Here is a 19,776-nt window from a genome sequence, read left to right on the forward strand (position 1 = left end):
TAACACAGTTTTTTTCCTGCCAGAGGAAGGTTTTTAGTATATGAACAAACATTCAGGGAAAAAAACAACATTGTTCTTCAAGATATATACAGTATATCTGGTTCATTCAGTATTCTGATGTTATTTTCAGTGGTTGGAAATATTCCATCTTTTTCAGCATGAATGCACTTTGAATTTCTATTAGACACAAAAAAAATCTTTAATAAGTCTTTACAGAAATATATTTCTTCAAACTCATTTTCCAATACATCTTCAACATGTCTTTTGAGTCAGCTTTCAAATACCCAAACCAATCCATAGTATAAATACATTAACACTTTGTTTATCCTGTATCCATGTAAACAATCTATTTTATGATGCTGTTCTGAACTATACAGATTGGCAGCTGTATCTGATTTTCATGAAAACACAGATTGTTTCAAATCAGAATTTCTCTGAAATAAGCATATTTGGATGCTCACACACTTCTCAAAAGCCTCTCTCATATCAGATTCTAACAAGAAAAGCTATCTTTCCAAATCAAATTTAGAGGCTCATAAAACACCAGGCTTGTCATTCTAGAGAAGGAGGAATTGAAAATTGCATCCATTAAGAAAATGCAACAAAAAACAAAACAAAACAAAAGGTAGCTCAAACTATAATGCCATTTCATACAGCAAAAGGGAGACTTTTGGGTAGAAACCATCCATAATTGCATGACTGAAACAGAATAAATTCTACTTTTGTTTCAGTTGTATCTACAACATTATAAGGTAAATAAGAATATTTTAAATTTTGAACAAGAAATATATGCAGATAATTTACACAAAGAAATCACCTTTATAAGTCATTTTGGGGTACTACTGTAGACAATCCAATGTTAAAACCTTCTCTCCACATTCTCCTCCTCCTCCAGATCTCACTGCCCACAAACGCCCCATTTAATTCCCCTTCCTTCCCTTCACAATCCAATGATAAAATCTCATCTCTCTGAAGTGAGGTGTCTGGTGGAGGAGGATGGGGAGAGGAGGTTTTAACATTAGATTGAGAAAGGAAGAGAAATGGGGTTTGGTGGTCAGAAAGATCAAGGGGAGGGGAGAGACAAGGTTTTAACATCAAATTCAGAAGGGAAGGAAGTGGAGGGAAATGGGGTTTGATGGTCAGAAAGATCCAGAGGAAGAGATGGAGGAGGAGGAGTGGGATTTTAACATCAGAAGGTTAGTCACCTCTTTCTCCCACACTTCTGACTCAGCAGCTCTTTCAGAGATCACTGCCAAGGCACGGATAGTGGAGAATGAAGGTGACACTTCTTTCAGGACATTTCTAAGCAATGCTAGTGTACTGGCCCATATGTAAGTCAACCCAAGATTTTAGGGTCGATTTTGAGGCATATGTTCATCAACTAATAATTAAGTATCCGTCCCTAACCTCCCTGTAAAAATGGAGGCTTGCACATACTCAAGCCCTATAGGCTTGAATGGGGCTCGTGCGCGCACGCACAGGGGCACACCCCATTAAAAATAGCGGAGGTCACCCCCCTACAGATTTCCAAGGTCATGGATCTGAGATCTGCGAGTTAGGAGGGGTGACTGTATATACAGTATATCACAATCATGATCATAAATAAATATATTGCACTTTGATTATATGAATTGGATTAGTATCTCCAGATAGCATTATTAATATCTCTAGATGTAGTTAAACTGAGATTGAGAGAATAACGTGTTGCCTAATTCCCGCCTGTGAATTTATGATGTGGTATTTGAGCCCAATACTTTGAGAAGAGAAGAAAAACTTTATATATAAACAAAGTAAGATATGCTACAATAGGCTATCAGACTACAGACTGAGACCTCTTGTAGTATACAGTTCAAAGTGGAAATAAGGTCCTAAAAATTGTGGAACGTGACATGACATGCTTGACACGAGTAAATTCATTATCTCCTGAAAGAAGTCAGCAGCTGTGATAGCTGATCTGTTTTATTGGATAAATGCTCATCTCCTGCAAGTCTTCCTTCTTCATCATCTCCAACCAATATGAGTAGAACAGCTGATAATTTATTTGAATAATTATTCCCTGTTCATAGCTGTAAGAGAGCAGAGATTTGTTGTATTCCATTCTACTTTTTTAAAAAATCATTTAGGAGTAGTAAGAAATGCACAGATTCTCACACAAAGAGCAGATTGCATGTAAATTCACGAAAATCTTTTCATCATCTTCCATGGAAAAGATTACTGAGCAATTAAAAGGATGCATTTTCAAAGCACTCAAAGGGAACAGAGCAATTCAAAAAGCCTGGGAAACACTATTAGACAAACAGAAATGCACAGGTATGTATCTTGCAAGGTAAGCAAATCCAGCATAATGCTTAACTCTAAAACCAAGCATTGACAAAGTTTATATATTAGATGCAAAGTAACTTACACATCCATATTTTTAATCCACTTCTCCTACTTACCTCAGGTTGACTAGAAATATTCAAAATCAGTGCCCACAATTCAGCTCGTAGAGAAGTTGGACATCCTTGGCGGACATACTGTTGAGCTGCTGCACTATCCTGCCCTAGCAGAACTATAAGAAATGTAAGTATTATTCTTATACACAGCCTGAATGCAGCCACATTTTACTTTTAAATTCTAGTAGCATTTCATTTTATTGTGTTTCTTCAAATTAAATGCCAGAAATGATAATTGGTTATTAGTGCTTTGATTATGTACTTCTGCATGGCAGGGTTGGACTGGAGGGCCCTTGTGGACTTTTGTAACTTTAGCTGCAACTCACAAACTTGGTGATTCCCAATTGTCTAGATTTGTACTTACAGAATTGTACTGAACTAAGATGCAGAAAGCCAGCAGAGTCTCTCTCATTAATATTAAATTTATGTAGTAAATTACTTCTTTAATCAAAATTTTTTACTTAATTTCTTACCAAAAACATAAACAACACATACACATAAAACTGAGAGATGACTTTTACTCACACTCTAATATTAACCTTTCTTCTTATGTAGACTAACAAAACACAATGTACAGAATGTGTTAAAGCCAGTACCAAACCCTTTGGTTTCCAAGTTAAGCCTACATCTAGTTTTTAGTCCCAACAAAATCAGATTAATTGAATCAACAGAACTTACCATATATACACATGTATAAGTTGGGGGGGGGGGGGATTTAACAAAAATTGACTTAAAAAACCTGGGTCAATTTATATATGGGACAGTGTTGAAATAGGGACCTAGTATGAAGGCAGTGACAAAAGGCAGAAATGAGAAGCCCCTTTTGGCATGCAGGGCAATGAAGCAATGCTCCCACTCCTTCCTCGTCTTTTTTCCTTTTTCTCTGGCTTGAGTGGCATTTGGAAGCAATGCTGGGGACCTTGAAAATGTGGAACATATGCCATTTTAGGTGCTTGAGGTGAAGCAGAGCACTGTAGAGCAATGGTGGCCAGTTTTAATAGGGGCTTACTGTATAAGCCTCTCTGCAGAGAGACGACCAAGCCACATGAGGCTTATACAGTAAGCCCCCATTAAAATGGCTGCAGCTGCTCTGCTCCACCTCAAGCAACAAAAGTGGTGGGCACACCACATTTTCAGGCTCCTCCCCATTGCTGAACACAATTTGGGACAAAAAAGAAGGTAAGGAAGGAGGGAGGGCTGTCTTTCTTTCAGTTTGAGCAAGTTGGGGTAATGAGGTGGGACCGCTGCTTCCATGTCAAGAGGGGCTTCTGACCTCTGCCTTTTCACTGTCTTTGCGCTGGGTTCCTAATAGAAGATTGTTTTTCTTGTTCTTCTCCCCGACCTTGTTTTACAGGACACTTTCTCATTTCCCCCCTCATTTATATCCCTTTCCTAATCTGTATTTGTATAGATGTATGCATGTTAAGATCATCAATGCCATTTATGCTTCCATAATGATTAACCACTCAAATAAACAGATTATCTCTTTCTTTTTACCTCTTCCTAAGCATGCTCCATCAATGTATTTTTCAAAGAAGAGGGGAAAATTTGTTTGTTGCCTGATTCTAAGTTTTACTCTCAATTTATCTATGGGCCATACCAAAATACAGCCGCCTGTTCCTTTGCATGAGTTTGCAATCCGTGAATTGGAGCATCTTCAGAAGGCCCTGCTCTGTATTTCCCAATGGTGGCACTTGCACGTGCCACACTAACACAGTGACACGTCATGCTGCCATTGAGGACTTGATGTCCCACAGAATTTGCCATCCATGGGAGGGTCCAGAATGAAATCCCTGCTGATACCAACGTCCAACTGTACACAATTTTGGCTCCAAAACCTGCCCTCAACTGATACATGGGTATATATACTATATGTCATCATATAAATGCCCCCAATTCAATTTGCCTACTTCAGGTGGGCCTAATAATTGGGTTTAGGTATGTTTCTTATGTGGCTTGCCCAAACCCACGTGAAGGCATGCTACTTCCTAAAAAGGACTATGTTCTGGTCTTTCCAAAGATAGCTGACATTATAAAGAGGTTTCTATTTTTAAGTATTAGATGTATATACAACTGTTGGCTATAAGTTCTCCAAAGCAGTTCACAATATCTTCAAAATAGCTTCTTCACTGACCTAACATTTTAGGCCTCATTATGGGTTTTGTTTCTGGTGGAGTCCATCCCCCTTCGATATATATAATCTATTCATCTTATACAGTTGTGCCATCATCCAAAGCAAGACCCCCATACTACTGATTCCTTAGATCTGAAAAGATTTATCCAACATGCATGTGGAGCTTTTGAAGATCTCTCATTCAAAGGGCTGCCGTAAGTCAAAGCTGATTTGACAGCAAATAACAACAAAGTTAAACATTTCCCTAAATAATCAGCACTTCTAGGCATCTAGCTTCAAGGCTACTTTCATACATTTCTTACATTTAAAAGTCCTAACAGCCAAAGCAGGAAGATGCCTGGCGCTGCTCTACTTCAGCTGTGTTCCTATGGTCGATTTCTCAATTATAGTTGCCTTCATGGTTGGCTTCTAAGTGCCCTCTATCCAGGGAGACTATCCACGAGGAGGGGGGGGACAGGGAGTAAAGGGAATTTTCCCGGTTAAGTCGCACAATCATGGCGAAGATTTTCATACACATTGTGATCTGAGAGGACTTATCCCAGGAAGGATCAGGAATGCTCCCGCAACAAACCATTCATGGGATGTCATCTGAAAATTTTCACCGATTGTGCGACTTTGCCAGGAAAATGCCTTTTGAATCCCTGATTCCCCCCCCCCCCCCCCCGTGTGATAGTCTCCCAGGTCTGTAGTAACATTTTAGGGCCCCAGAAATCAGTAAAGAAAATAATCAAGTAATACTTTCCTTCAGGTGTAGGGCTCTGGTTTAACCTTATTGCTTCTCAGAATGGGATTGCATACACAGAAGAGATATATATTTTGAGCACAATTCACAGCAAGTTAAATGTTTGTGTCAAGTGCTTTCTTTCATACTTCTCACAAAAAATATCCATAGAATCCTGAACATTTTTTCTTTATTGAAGCTCCTTAGAAACTAATGGAGACAGATATCTCCTGTCTGACAAAAGAAGATATTTTAGAGTCATTCCTAAGAAAGAGACAAATAAATGTTCAGAAGCCTTTATGATCTTTGTCTAGGTGAAATTAAGACTTACCCCCCACCAACAGAAATAGTGAGCCTTTTTTCGAGAGCCAAAGACCTAATATTTGTACTGCATGTGTAGAGAAACTGAGAGTAATCAACTGATTTAAAATAAACAATTTACATCCACACCAAACAAGGGCAGTGTGTGAGTTCTCATGCAGAGTAGACTGCTGCCAGTTAAGATCAAATGTAGAGCAGCATTTAGCTTGATTTCTTGTGGGAGCTGGAGAGCATCCAATTTGAAATTATTCATCCATCATCTCTAAGGGATAATGGTGTATACATACAAAATCAGCTAGATGGGAATAAGGCTGAATTTAACAACAACCCTACAGAAGGACATGATACGATTTAAAAGCTGAAAAGCACAAGAGAGACTGCATGTTTTAAAGAACTTTTAAGGGAGCTTAACAGAATAGACTATCCTATCTGAAACAGTGGAGTCCCCACCCCAGTGTCACTCAGTGGAAGTCGCAGCAGTACTTCTGGGGGATGGCAGCCAAATGGGTGCACTTATCCCTTCTCCTTCACTGCTGTGGCACCATTTTTCTCATGAGTAGTGCAGCTCCATGGCAGTGAGGTCAGGAGGGCTGTGCTTGGTCTTATCCTTTGCTGCTGCAGCACCAAACTCCTCATGAGTAGAGTGGTGCCAAAGCAGAGTTGGGAGCGGTGTGGATGAGGCTGCCACTGCTATGGCAAAACCAGGAGGGGCACACCTGCCTGTCTCACCCCGCAGCAGGAGGAGGGCCTGATTGGGTGTTGCCCCTCATTTGGGGTGTCACTTGGTGTGGGTTGCACTCCCACATACACAAACATCCCTAGTGACACCACTAGTCTGAAAACATTGAAAGATGCCACCACGTATTATAGGCATTACTGAACAAGATGAACAAATAGTGTGATTCATTATATGGCAGCTCCTGTGACAGGAATTCAAGGGATACAAATATTACTTGAAAATACTAAAAGCTTCCAGCCCAGTTAAGCAAAATCCCCTCATCCTTGTATCTATCCTCCTAAAACTTTCCTATTTTCTTGCCTAGGAAATTAATGACCTGTGGAAACACGTGTCAACTCCATTTCACCCTGTTTCTTTGTACCTCCTAACATATGAAGCATGAATTGAAAACTGAAATGTTATAAAATAAAAGACTGTCAAAAACAAAGCTACCTCAGGCATTAGATAAGGACAGTGATAGTAGAAAACCTATCATCAATGTTTTTATGTTTTTCTGCTTCTTAGCTTACAAGCCAGAAATACAAACAAGCCAGCAATAATTTATTGGGGCTAAGCCAAGTTAATACTTGATGTTCTCTGGCTAAGCAACTGACATGAATTGTAAAGCTATTAAATTAGAAGCAAGTTACAGAGAGTGCAATAGTAACAGATGCCTAGTTTAAAGGCTGGTTGGGATCATGAAATGGCTTCTGCTTAATATGAACTTTAATTTCTAAGTAATCAGGATAGTGCTACAAATAATAAAGCTGAAGCTCTTTTTGAAAAATTTACAATAAAAAAGTACACCTTAATTTAGCTAGACTAGTAATTTATAAGCCCCGCAATGAGCTAATAACCCAGCAAAACTCACAATTTCAGAGTCATATTTTTAATACTGTTGAATTTATTCATCACTTACTGAAGAACTACTAAATTCTTATTCTGTTTTCCTCCATTCCCCTTATTTTTGTGCATTTAATATTTAATGAAAGGTGATTAGCCAACATTCATAAAATGTTACCCCTTACAGACTTTTTGGAAAATTAGGGATTTCAAAACAAACAAACAAACAAACAAACAAAAAAAAACCCCAATGTTTGTTACAAATCTCAAATGCTATCACCAATCTCTGTAGCCACTGATTTCCAGATTGCCTAATTACTGACAGAAGCAGTTGTCTTAACAGGAACAGATAATTATGGGACTTCCTGCAACTTCCAGAGACAAAACAAATTATCATAGCTCTCATGCTATTTTCTGACACATTTTAAGATAAACCACCAAATATCATGTTCCCCTGCTTCTCTATAATGTGCAATAACTATTAACCGTTAACGCAAAATGTGATGACACAACAGTATACATAGACAATCGTGAACCTATGGCACATATGCCAGAGATGGTACGTGATGCCATTTCCCACAGCACATGGCAGGGAGGAGGAGATGCACGCCTGTTCTTCCTTACCCTCTCTGGCCACCAGCTGCCTCTCCAGGGGCAGCTGCAGGCTGGGGAATCCATGAGGGAAACACCTATCTACAGCCAATTGTCTTTTTTCCTTCTGGCAATTCTGACAAAGTCCATGTCTTCTTTTTATATAAAGATTGCATCTCCTCACTAGCGACTTGTACCCACTTCTCAGAATCTGTCCTTGGCAGTCCCTTGATCTTTTTCCAATCAGAGAGCTTCAGAACTCCTTCCTCTGTGGCTTGATAAGAGAATCTGTCAGGTGGTACACCTCAATTGGAACCTTCTCAGGTAGACTTGGATACCTGGCTCTGCTTCTTGCCATCTGATTTCTGATTGTTAGGCTGGTCCACTGCAAGTGTAGCCCCTTCTGGATGCAAGATCTCTGGAGGATGAAAGAATTTCATGTACTCTGGTTGCTGTGGGAGTCTTCTTCCACTGCAAATAAATCTGGACAGACATCTTCATTTTGGATTAGATTTGGACCATGGTCTTTCATCAGCATAAACAGCATTTGTTAATTTTATTGTGCATCCATCTGGACTTAGAATTCTGCAAGCATTTCTGGGATAACCAACAAAAATTCCGTCTTCACTTCTGCAGTCAGGTTTGTATCTTTTCGTCATGGAATGCTTTGCTTTCCAAATCCTTTGGATGTTTCAATTTAGGCTTAACTCCATGTTATAACTGAAATGGGGTTACATCTTTGGATTTAGTTGACAGCCAGTTATACAGGTACAGTGTGTCCTTGGCTTACACAGGGGATCAGTTCCGTACCCCTCCTGCGTAAACCAAATACCACGCATGCTCAAGCCCCATTCAGGTTAATGGGGCTTGTGCATGCGGTGATGCAGCGGCACACGCACGCCACTGGTGCATGCCCTATTCATCCAAATGGGGTGCGCGACTTTGCACATATGCTCAAAGCCGTGTATAACTTGGGCGCACTGTATGTAGCAATCATGATGGCTTCAGACCAATAGCGTTGAGGCATATGAGCCTCCAAAAGCATGGTGACTGCCATCTCCTTGAGAGTTCTGTTCATTCTCTCTGCCATGCCATTTTGTTCTGGAGAATAAGGCTGTATGATCTGATGCTCAATTCCATGTTCCTTTAAAAATTCATCAAATTCAGCATTAACAAATTCATTACCATTATCAGTGTGCAGGCTCTTGGGTTTATAGCCAAATTTATTAGAGACTCGATTAAAGTACTCCTTGAATTTTTGAAAAGCTTGACTCTTCTCTCTAAGGTTAGTGTATGTCTACCTGTTGAAATCACCAATAATAACCATAAAGAAAGAGTTGCCTCCTGCAGACTTTCTATTTATTGGTCCAGAAAGATCAGCATGTAAAAGATCCAATGCCTTATTAGATTGCCTCTCAGTAACTGGAGGGTATGGAGCTCTAGTGGCCTTTGCTTTCAAGCATTCTACACACTTCTCATTGTTGGAGCATGCTTTGAGTTTGAAGTCTCTTGTAAGCTCTTGATTGGGCAATCTCTTAATATTTTCCACACTTTCATGAGCAAATCTGTGATGCTATATAGTTGAACAGTTAATGATGCTACTGCTTCAGCGGACAAAAAAAGACTGGGGTGTGTACACTGGAGGAGGCTTACATGGAGAGGCATGGAGGGGTGGACCTACCGCCAAAACCACCAACTGACTGTTTTGAAATTTTCAAGCAGTACTACACAGGCGCATTACACCCCATGTGTGTAAGTCACAGAGACCACGAAGAAGAAACAATTTCCCGGGGGGGGGGGAGGGAGGGTGACCTGAAGTTGTGTGGGAAGGGATGTCTCTGGGGATGGAGGAGAAGGAACATTCTGGGTTGAGTCTTCATAGGAGTTCTTTGCCTCTTTTGGATTGAGAATCTTTCCTCACTGGGAAGAGAAGTGAAAAGCTGGCTGTGCCACTCTCCAACCCAGCAAAGAAGGACTGAGTTTCCTTTGCACCTGGTCACCTTGGGAGCAGAAGGAAAGAAATGGCAAAACTACCTCTGAGCTTTCATTGCTTAAGAAAACCTTATGAAATTCATGGGGTCACTACAAGTCAACAGGCAACTTGAAGGCACACACACACGCACGCGCGCGCACACACACACACACAAAACAGTTATATTTTCATCCTTGTGTTTTTTAGCTCCAGGTGTTTGGGTGGAAAATATTTGTTTTTATTCTAGGGCATGACGGTCGAATAACAGATCTTGTAAGATATATTTCAGAGGAAGGAAAAGCAAAGAACCCTCTGAGTATTCCTTGTCTAACTACTCCTTGACTATCTTACAAAATTGACAGGGTTGCCATAAGTCACATGTACACACATATATTGAAATCACATACTGTATACACATACATGATAGCTAAACACCTACAGTTTGTTGCAGCCATTATCCAGAACTTACCTTTTTGACCAATACAAAAATGCTCATTTTCAAAGAGTTCTAAAACAGTAAAAAAAAACATGAAAATATATATAAAGATTTCAAACTATTTCAGATCAATATGCAAATACTTGATTTAACTACCTTGATTTAACTAGCTTATGCAAAAGCATGGCACCAGACTTTCAACAAGTTCTTACTGTCTGTTTGGTCACTTCCAGTTTCTAAGGCCTTTTTCTTTATCAAACCAACAAACAAAAAAGCATGGGAGTAAGCTTAAGATTTAAAAATTGTAAATTGCGCCCCCACAGGCTTCTTTAAAAATAACTGAGTTATTCGGGGGCAAAATAATTTCAGTTATCAGAGTGTTGGAGGGGCCAGTGGTGAGTGCACCAGAAGCTCTGGTGTAGAGGACCACTTAAAACATCTGAGTGGCCCTGAATAGAAGTCTCATGTTGTCCACTCAAAAACAGGTTTATTATGTCAGTGGGAATGGGATTAAATACCCAAATCAAAGGAATCACATAAATTTAAATCTGATTTCTTTCAAATCAAGACTAAGTTTTAGCTTAATTTTTAAAATGTGTGAATTCCGGAATAAAAAAAGAGATCTTTGTTAAGTAGGTTGGTTTCACCCATTGTTGGATTTGTCAAACTTCTCCCTATTACATTACAAACAAAAAGGTATTGGCAAATTTTTTGCACATTAATCCTTGTAAAAAACAAGAATACTCTTTATTATAGTGTATTAAACAATCACACTAACCTGGGGGCACATTTGCAGAATCATCAATATCCAGCTGACCTGTGTTCAAGTCTAGCTCACCAAAATATTCTTTCTTCAGGGGAAAACAAACACATATGAAAAAGACAAATATTTCATTAACTAAGGAAATTTCTTTAAATTTCTATTATCTGTTACCTTCTCTCCACAAGTAAACAAAATGTGGCAGAAGTTCCAAATTGTAGTTGCTTTTTAAAAATAATCATATCAAAATAGTTCATTAATTCACAAACATTGTACATACTGCTAAAGACAATTATTTCAGTGTCTTAGAGTTAGACAAATCATTTACTTAAGTTATAACTTAGTTATTTAAAATATAATGAATACTTACTAGTTCAGGAATATTCTTCACCTTCAGTGGAACCTGAATTAACCCCAAGTGGTTTCTAAAACTAGGCTGCTCACTGTTTTCATAATTTGGATTGCGAAGGTTCATCAATACCTTTAAGTAAAATGCTATAAATCAATATTTTACGTTTATGCTGGATACTTCAAAAGCACTACAGAATCCAAAAAATACCTACATTAGCAGTAATAACAAATAGACATTTTTAACATTTTAACATAAAATTATGATTTTAAAGAAGACTGGATTTATATGCTCTCCTTTCCCCTTTCCTCTACCAAGGGAAGATTCCCAATTCCTAAACAAATACTAATGTTCATAATTATAATTTAATATGATGTCTCAATTTGCAAACTGTGGTTACTACTTTTGTTTCAAATTGTGGCTTAGAGAGAACGCACTATATGTAGCTTGTCAATTTCGAGATATAATAATGGAATAGGAAATAGACACAAAGAGAAGGAGGAGCATGAAACTTAAACCCCTGTGTTATGTTTGCTTAGGGCCACCTTAGCTTGGAAATGACTCTAAGGGACACAACAAAAGAAACAAGAGGCTAGAACTGAGCCACAATCAGAGGCTTAAGATAGCTTTATCAAAGAATTAAACAAATCAGTGGCAGAGCACAGTACAAATATTTTTGGACTACAGCTGTCAGAATCCCATCAGCACAGTCATGGGTCCAAACGTTTTGCAAGCTCCGATTAACGTTTTGGGTTTCTTTTACCAATTACAACTAAATAGAACCTGTGTTCAGAAGCCATGCCTCTGGGGATAGACAAAACATGCTTTCCTAGTGTGTGAATCTACAGAGCCATCATGGGCTGAGTTCTAATCCAACATGGAAATGGGCTGAGTAAATGGGCTGAGTTCTAATCCAACATGGAAACTTTTATATTAGTAAGGTTTGAGCAACTGAGAAAAGAAGATTCAAATTTCTTCCTTTTTCCTTTTCAAAATTGTGTCTTACTTAGTTCATCCAGAAATATAAAATTCCTGTGTTGTAAAAAGTCCTTTCATGAAATTTACTCTCTAGTGCTGCAGAATGTTCAGCTTTCAATTTTTATGGTTCATTTATCATAATGTAGCCACTGTCAATCATTTTACTAGCATTCAATGATGTTGAGTAAACCATAAGGTTCATATGATCTCTAGGTGTGTGTGTGGTCATCATGCTAGGAAGAGTCTACAGTAAATTCTTTACTTCACCTTCTTTATTCCTACTGAACACATCAGCATATAGTGGAATAATTCCTCTGAGTTTATATAGGACTACGGAAGTGTGTAGAAGCAGGCCAAGAATGAAATGGTTAAAACTCAATCCAAGATAAGAAAGGTAGGGAAAATAACCATAGAGACACCAGAGATAAAATAAAGACTATTTATTTATGCAAACTGCTTTTATAAGGTTAATCTGAGACAGATATAACTAGTCTTAATTACAGATAAACTTTACAGATGCATTATAATTCATGCCACCAGTAAAATTAAGAAACCCAAGAACATTTAAAGTTCAAGAGTTATGTCTCACAGGGTAAGCTATCTACCTGCATTTGCATGTGTGCAACATTATTTCCATTCATATATGAAAATTAAAAAATAACGTCAACCAAACTATTGGTATTTGAAATTCTAAACTTGGACGAAATTCCTATGTACACAGGAACATGTTTCAAATATGATGCATTTGATTTACCCTTCTAAAAAGTAATCTAAATGCTTCCTTTTTGTCCTTTTTTCCAATTACGCAAGGTAATGAAGATTTATATTGCTATCTTCAAATGCTTCTTGGAAAACAAATATAATTCTATTCTGATGTTCAAAAGCTCTCAGTAGATTTCACAAACACTGGGCTTGGGTCTCCTCCTAATGATTTTCATTGGGACTTTCAGTTATTTGCCATCTTCTTTTGTATAATGAGCAATTTTTTTACTGCCTAAACTAGCCTAAGAAACCTTTTTGCTCTCCACAAATGAATGCTAGCACTTCTGAATCACAAGAAAGACCATACACAGTAAAAGCTTATAAACTGTGGCAAGGGAAATAATTTTACATCTACTTATGCAGAAACAATTAAAAAAACAGTATAGGCTTAACAAGGTAATTGTGTAGCTCCTCCCAACTAAAGAAAAAACCCCTTAAGGACCTTGATTTTCAAACTGTAAAAGGCTGTCAAGTGTTTCTCAACCTTAGGTCCTCCAAGCATTTTAGACTTCAGCTCCCAGAATCACTGATCATTTGGGCAAGCTGGCTGGAACTTCTGTGAGTTGAAGTCCAAAACCTTAGGAGAGCCAAAGGTTGATGATACCTCAAGCTTGATGAGTCAGAGTCAGTGGAAGTAGAACAAGATGTAGATCAAAACCAAGGTGACTGTTAATGTGGTGCAGAGGGCAGAAGAAGTAACTGTTTAGTAGGAAGAATCCCCCGATGCCACTGAACTGAGGTACGTGTGACAGAAACTCTCACAATTAGAGAAGTCTTCAAGATCTCGCCCTCAGAAACGTTCTCTCTGGAGTTTCCAGGTAGCAGAAACAATCTCTACACCCACTGGTGAATGTTATGGGGACTCCGAGACTTAAAGAGTAGCATTTCTTTGAGAAGCGGACCCAATCACTTCAGATAAAGCAGTAGAGGATGGTCCCTGTGATTCAACTTCCTCAGAAATGACTTGTGAGTCTTTGAGGTAGAAGCCAGAGAAGGGTGATGGTTTTTATCCTTGGCTTCTTATGTTTACATACTCTAGCTACCAACTCCATCTCCACAGCTAAAAACTGACCAGGAGATCAAAAACATGGTTCAGTCAGAACTCGACTATGCAGTCCTTGGTGGGGAAGAGATGGTCTGCAAACAAATGCTTGACCGCAAGATGGAGGAGCCAGCTGTAGGTAGTGCAATCGAAATGGGACTTAGAAGCTCTGTCAGTTTCAAGATGATTAGTGTGAAGGGACGACTGGGTAAAAATTGTGGCCAGAGAGCCTGTTTATACAAAAGTGCCTCCAAACGCAAGTCTATTCCTTCTCGCTGGAGGCATAAAGGTAGTACAGTGAGCACAAGAGGCAAACACATGAGTTTCAGCAAGGTAGAGAAAACACTTCAGGTATCCATGCCATTCCAGGATCTTAGCACAACAGAGGATACACTTCTTAAAGGATGTCGGTGAGAGACAATAGCCCTGAGGCTGAGCACATCTTCATATGCAACCACAACAACCACCATCGAACTATCAGGTGTATACCCAGGACCGAATGGAGCAAACAATGATGGAGAATGGAGCTGATAAGATGGAGAAACAGACTGAAAAATGTGGTTTCTATCAATGCTTTTGCAGTAGTGGACAAAAAATAACTGGCAGTTTTGGCAGGAAAGCCCCTGTTTAGGGTTGCTGGAGGTGGGCAGGGCTAAGACCAAAACACTTATGTAACACTCTAGAAGATTCCAGAAGATACACACACAGGCAAGGATAATCCATTTGTGTGAGTCACAGAGACCACGAAGAAGAAATGTACACTCCTAATAGTCAGAAGTTTTGTTTTCTCATATCTTCTTCGCTTTTCAGATACACAAACTTTTTCAGTTTTTAAGCTGCATGTACTACTTTGCTTCTTATACTGTACCTTCCTTTCTTAACCAGCAGTGTCGCTAACCTAGGTATTATTTTTGAAATGCCAAGACTATACTGCAGATGATCTTAAGCCCAATTAATGAATTCAGTGGTTTAAAATACCCATCTCTGTTAACTACACTACTATTTTATTGTGTTATAATCTAGATGTTTTAAAAATTACCTCAAGAAAATCTTTAGGTGCATAGACAGGCCGAAAAAGACTGAGATCTGAAATTAACAAGACATATAAAGTTATTTAGTTAGAAGTACTAACTGATTGCTTTGAAGTTTAAATAGTTTTGTGTTTCTTCTATAATCTATATCCTATATTCTACTACTAATAATTACAAGCATAATATTTATTTAGATTGAAATCTGTCTGGGACATACATCTGAAGCACATTCTGGAGAAGTATCAGTCATATCTGAAGATAATTACTGTATCATAGAAAATTAGAATCTTAGAGGTGGAACTGGCTGCAAGGGCCATCTAGTTCAACTCCCTGTAGTACAGGAATGTGCAACTGCAGTACTCCTGAAAGATGCCCATCCAATCTCTGTTTAAAGACCTCCAAAGAAGGAGTCCACCACTCTCCGTCTTCAGTGAATTTTTTTATTACTAAGAGCATGGAGTTTATCACACAGGGAAAACTGGAAGTATATACCAAATGAGTATTCTATCCTTTTTCTTGCTTTAATAATGAGCCTCTAAAATGTTATTGTGTTCATGTGAAAATCATTCGTACATTTGCGCGCTTTTGCGGGATGCGGACGTTTTAATCATTATCGGATTGGAGGTACATATGGTCCCCATGTGATAAACTCCTATGTATACAGTATAATAAGTCAAAAGAACCAGAAAATGAGTCCCTTGCTACAAGAGTGCATATGTTTCCATTTTAGGACACATGAAATGCTAGAATTACATAGAAACAGGGACACGTTCTTTCAGAGCACTTATATACATTCTCAATTCTGGACAGTCTATCTGACCTGCTTCAGTTCTGCTCAGAACTGACTTAGATCTCTTATATCCTCTGTTTGATCACAGTAACTCTCTATTTGATCAGAGTAACTGTTTTGCAGTTGAATCTGGTGTTAGAAAGGAATCCAATAATCCAATCCAACCCCCAAGTGTCTTAGTCAGACTGCTTACAAGGTAGGTGAATATGCTTCATGTGCAATCATGGTGCAAAGCAAAGATAGAGTTAGAACATGAGATATTATTATTATTATTATTATTATTATTATTATTATTATTTTGTCATACAGCTGTACAGTATGTTTCTATAAAGCATCAAAATATCTTGATAGAAAATTTGCAGGCAGAAACACAACTGAGCTAATCCCAAGTGGGGAAATTCTTCCAAGGGCAGGAGCACCTTTACTAACGTTTGTTAGTCATTTGATTAAATATTACCAAATATTATCAGTTTTAATAGAATTATTGTAGAATAGAATTATTAATAGAATTATTATTATTATTATTTAATATTATTATTAAATATTATTCTATTATTATTTAATAGAATTATTATAGAATAGAATAGTTTTAATAGAATTATTATAAAATAGAATTGGTGAATGCATGTGACCCATGGACTTCACAGTTCCTACCTGTTCTCTTTTAAACTAAAATTACTGTTTCTATTAAAATTATCAGTTTTAATAAAAACAGTAATTTTAGTTTAAAAGAGAACAGGTAGGAACTGTGAAGTCCATGGGTCACATACGTTCACCAAAGCCATTTGTGTGGACTCTGAGCCCACAGTATGTGCTAGCTTCCTAGCTCCAGGTACTCCATAATTAATATTCAGACACCTTCTCAGCCTTATTTTTACCCTGGGACATGGGACAGAAACTACCTTGGTTACAATAGAGAAATCTGTGTCAGGATAAGGAAAATGCAACTGTGTTTGTTGCTCTGAAGCTTTCAGCAGCTCATGGCATGGCACCCTTGGGGCTGGGATTGGAACATACAGTGCTTTCATGCCTCTAGCACTTTCATAAGGGAAAAATTCAATATTTTAATTATAAATTTGATAAGTTGCACATGTTTCTATATGATTTCAAACTATATAAAACAAGACAATCATACCTGGCTCATCTGTTCCCATTTCATTCCATTTACTGAGAAGTTCTTTTTGCTCATTCATTGATCTCTGTGAATCATAAAAAGCAGTATGACTTTTGTAATAAAAAAAATCAAAAGAACAGAATATAAGTCTCTACCTTTTAGCATTTAATAACAAATAATATATTAACACACACTTACAACCAAAATAGGGCTTGCCTTGTCTAAACATTACAGTCACGGAAGAAAAGCTTAAACAGAACTACCTTCTGTGCTAAAGGAATGCCGAGTTCATTGCACATACTATTTAGACTCTTCAGAATTCGTTTTTCCCAATTGCCCTGCAAGGGAGAACATAACTCAGTATAACAGTTGCAACTTCCCTGTAGTTTATAATTTGTAATAGTTTATTTGCTAGTTTCTGCTCTATATTTTTAAAGTAATAATAATAATACATAAACTTTTACTTTTTTGTCATAAAACTGCCTTCTGTTTCTTTATTTTTAAAATATATTTTCACATTCTGAAATAGTTTATACACTTATTTAAAATTTAATTAACACAAACTTTTATTGTCAAGGTGTGATTCAGGCACAAAGTGAAGTATGAACATCCAAAACCAACTGAAGCTTGGTATGAACAGATCATCTTCATTCTATTACAATCAACATCTTTCAGAAACCCCTAATTCTACCTGAACAGCTCTGCAAATGAAGTTAACCATTTAGTTCTGTTTCTATAAATTTGTTTCATACAAACCTCTAAGATTGCTCATCTTCAATGCTATCATGAAAGGAGACCAAAACAACACATAATGTAATCCTAAGCATGTTTATTGGGAGATGTGTCCTGGAGTTCTATACTACTAACTGTAGGATAGCAGCCTCAACATTTGACACATATCTTAGTGGATTCATTTTCCAAATACCTACTCTTACATAGCCAAGTGCTTATTCTTATTCATGCACTGTACTATTCAGATACAAGGAGGAGGCTTGAAGGAATATGTAGTTTTAGAGGAATACAAAAAACAAAAAACAAAACACCTTTCAGAATAAAATCCCTAAGCAGTTTTAAAGGAATTATTCAATGAAGATTGATCATGTTGTGCTGGCATGAAACAAGGCTGACTGGTGGACAGAAACAGAAAATGGGGAAAGTGGTTTGGAATGGAGTAGCCTGGAAGAAAACCTGAATCCTGGCTGAGCAGAAATACTCAATACTGCAACATTTTGTTGTTAAGTCTCCCAGATTCCCATTAAAATGTACAGATATACTGGGAAAGACAGTCTGTTGGTTAATGCCAACTAAAGCAGAGCCATTCAATCAATTGCTGAATGGTTAGTTAACACATAAGTACATCCCACTGATTCAATAGGTCTACTTTAGTCAGGTTTGACAACACGACTTAGGGCCTGTATGTGTCAATACTCGGGTACAACAAATAACAGTTAATACTGTAATGGCAAACCTGGGCTTTTCTCATGTAAGCCAAAGATTCTTTTATGTGTTCCGGTGGTGCTGATGGATGATATGGTAAAGGGAACCTTGAGGAGGAGAAAACAAAAGTTATTTTTAATATATCTATGATTTGGAATCACACTTAACTCTTTAATAATATTATTTTTCTCTACAGCTACATAATTTCCAGAAACACTAAATATATTTTAGTAATCATGATATAGCCAAGCCCACCTGACTTATGGAATGTTGGAACAGACAAAGAATATCCCATTATTTATCCAGAGAGACATGATTTTTTTTCCAGCCTCCACCCCCTATGTCTATTGGAACAAATGTGGGAAAATCTTTGGGAAAACTAGACAAGAAATCTCTTAATTGCAAGCTTTTTAGCAGCTTCACAGCTCTAATCAAAAGGCATTAAATTAAAAGCCAGCCTTACATCCATTGGGAAAACTAGCTCTAACTTTATCAACACCATTAAAAACAAGAAAGCACTACTTCCATGCTGTTTTTCATCTTTTCTGATTTCATTTCATTGCTGTCGTCTACACAAAACAAAATTTACAAAATACTATAGATTAAAAGATATCTGATAAGCCTTCTTTGATGTACATATTAAATGATATTACAAGTAATGCATGCAGATATGAAGACAACAAAGACTATGCCTACAGAAAAAGGCAGACAAAAACAAACTCACACACTGAGTTCATTATAAACAGCATTTTGCAGCTTCTTTTCCCATCCTGGTAAAATAAGAGGTTAGAAAATGAAAGTTAGAAGAACTGAAATTATAAAAATGCCATTAGACCTCAAAATGCACTTGGGATAAAAAAAAAATCTTTGAAGTAAGTGGAGCTGACACACAGAAGTAGTGCTGCTAAAAGCAATCTAAAGGCACAATCCATGGCTCATTTACTCCAGAATTTCCTAACAGTACTTCTTTATTGTATATGTTTTGTGGATAGCAGACTAATATCCTATCCTAACTACTGTTGTTCTGAAGATGAATATCACTGCATCCCATAGAATTTACTTCCTTGTAAAATACTGCATGGGAATGCTACTCAAGTGTGTGATCCTAAAAACACAAGTGCTATAGTTAGAACTCTGTTTGCAGTATCTGCAATTTTTTTTTTAAAAAATCAGTCTGTACAACTGCAGAAACATATATATGCACTTGGGATGGTCTCTAGTCTTGCCACTACAAAATACCTTTCATAGGCCCCATACAGACAGGCCAAAATAAAGCTGCTTCGGGTCACTTTGGAGGTACGCTCTTTAAATGATGCATGCATTGTAAGAGTCCTGAAGCCAC

At 37.7% G+C, this 19,776-nt stretch overlaps 1 protein-coding gene across 6 annotated transcripts in view; it reads right to left on the reverse strand.

Moving 5' to 3' along the window:
- LOC149312469 (TBC1 domain family member 19) overlaps window positions 1-19,776 on the reverse strand; it is an 82,057-nt gene that overhangs the window by 43,032 nt on the left and 19,249 nt on the right. For 4 of the 6 annotated variants that reach the window (XR_016281260.1, XR_016281259.1, XM_089524698.1 and 1 more), the window contains exons 3-11: window positions 19,159-19,204; window positions 18,466-18,541; window positions 17,261-17,335; window positions 17,019-17,082; window positions 15,102-15,148; window positions 11,302-11,412; window positions 10,950-11,022; window positions 10,205-10,243; window positions 2,439-2,551 (exon numbers count right to left, since the gene is read on the reverse strand). Coding sequence is in view for 4 of the 6 variants with exons in the window: in XM_089524698.1 (XP_089380824.1) it covers window positions 2,439-2,551; window positions 10,205-10,243; window positions 10,950-11,022; window positions 11,302-11,412; window positions 15,102-15,148; window positions 17,019-17,082; window positions 17,261-17,335; window positions 18,466-18,541; window positions 19,159-19,204 (644 nt within the window). In the remaining 2 variants the exon portion in view is untranslated. The remainder of the gene's footprint in view (window positions 1-2,438; window positions 2,552-10,204; window positions 10,244-10,949; window positions 11,023-11,301; window positions 11,413-15,101; window positions 15,149-17,018; window positions 17,083-17,260; window positions 17,336-18,465; window positions 18,542-19,158; window positions 19,205-19,776) is intronic. The other 2 variants (XM_089524699.1, XM_089524700.1) reach the window with 2 other exon arrangements.

The sequence above is a fragment of the Sceloporus occidentalis genome, unplaced genomic scaffold (genome assembly GCF_023333645.1).
Source record: "Sceloporus occidentalis isolate IW3139 unplaced genomic scaffold, rSceOcc1.0.p SCAF_5, whole genome shotgun sequence".
NCBI classification, from domain to species: Eukaryota; Metazoa; Chordata; class Lepidosauria; order Squamata; family Phrynosomatidae; genus Sceloporus; species Sceloporus occidentalis.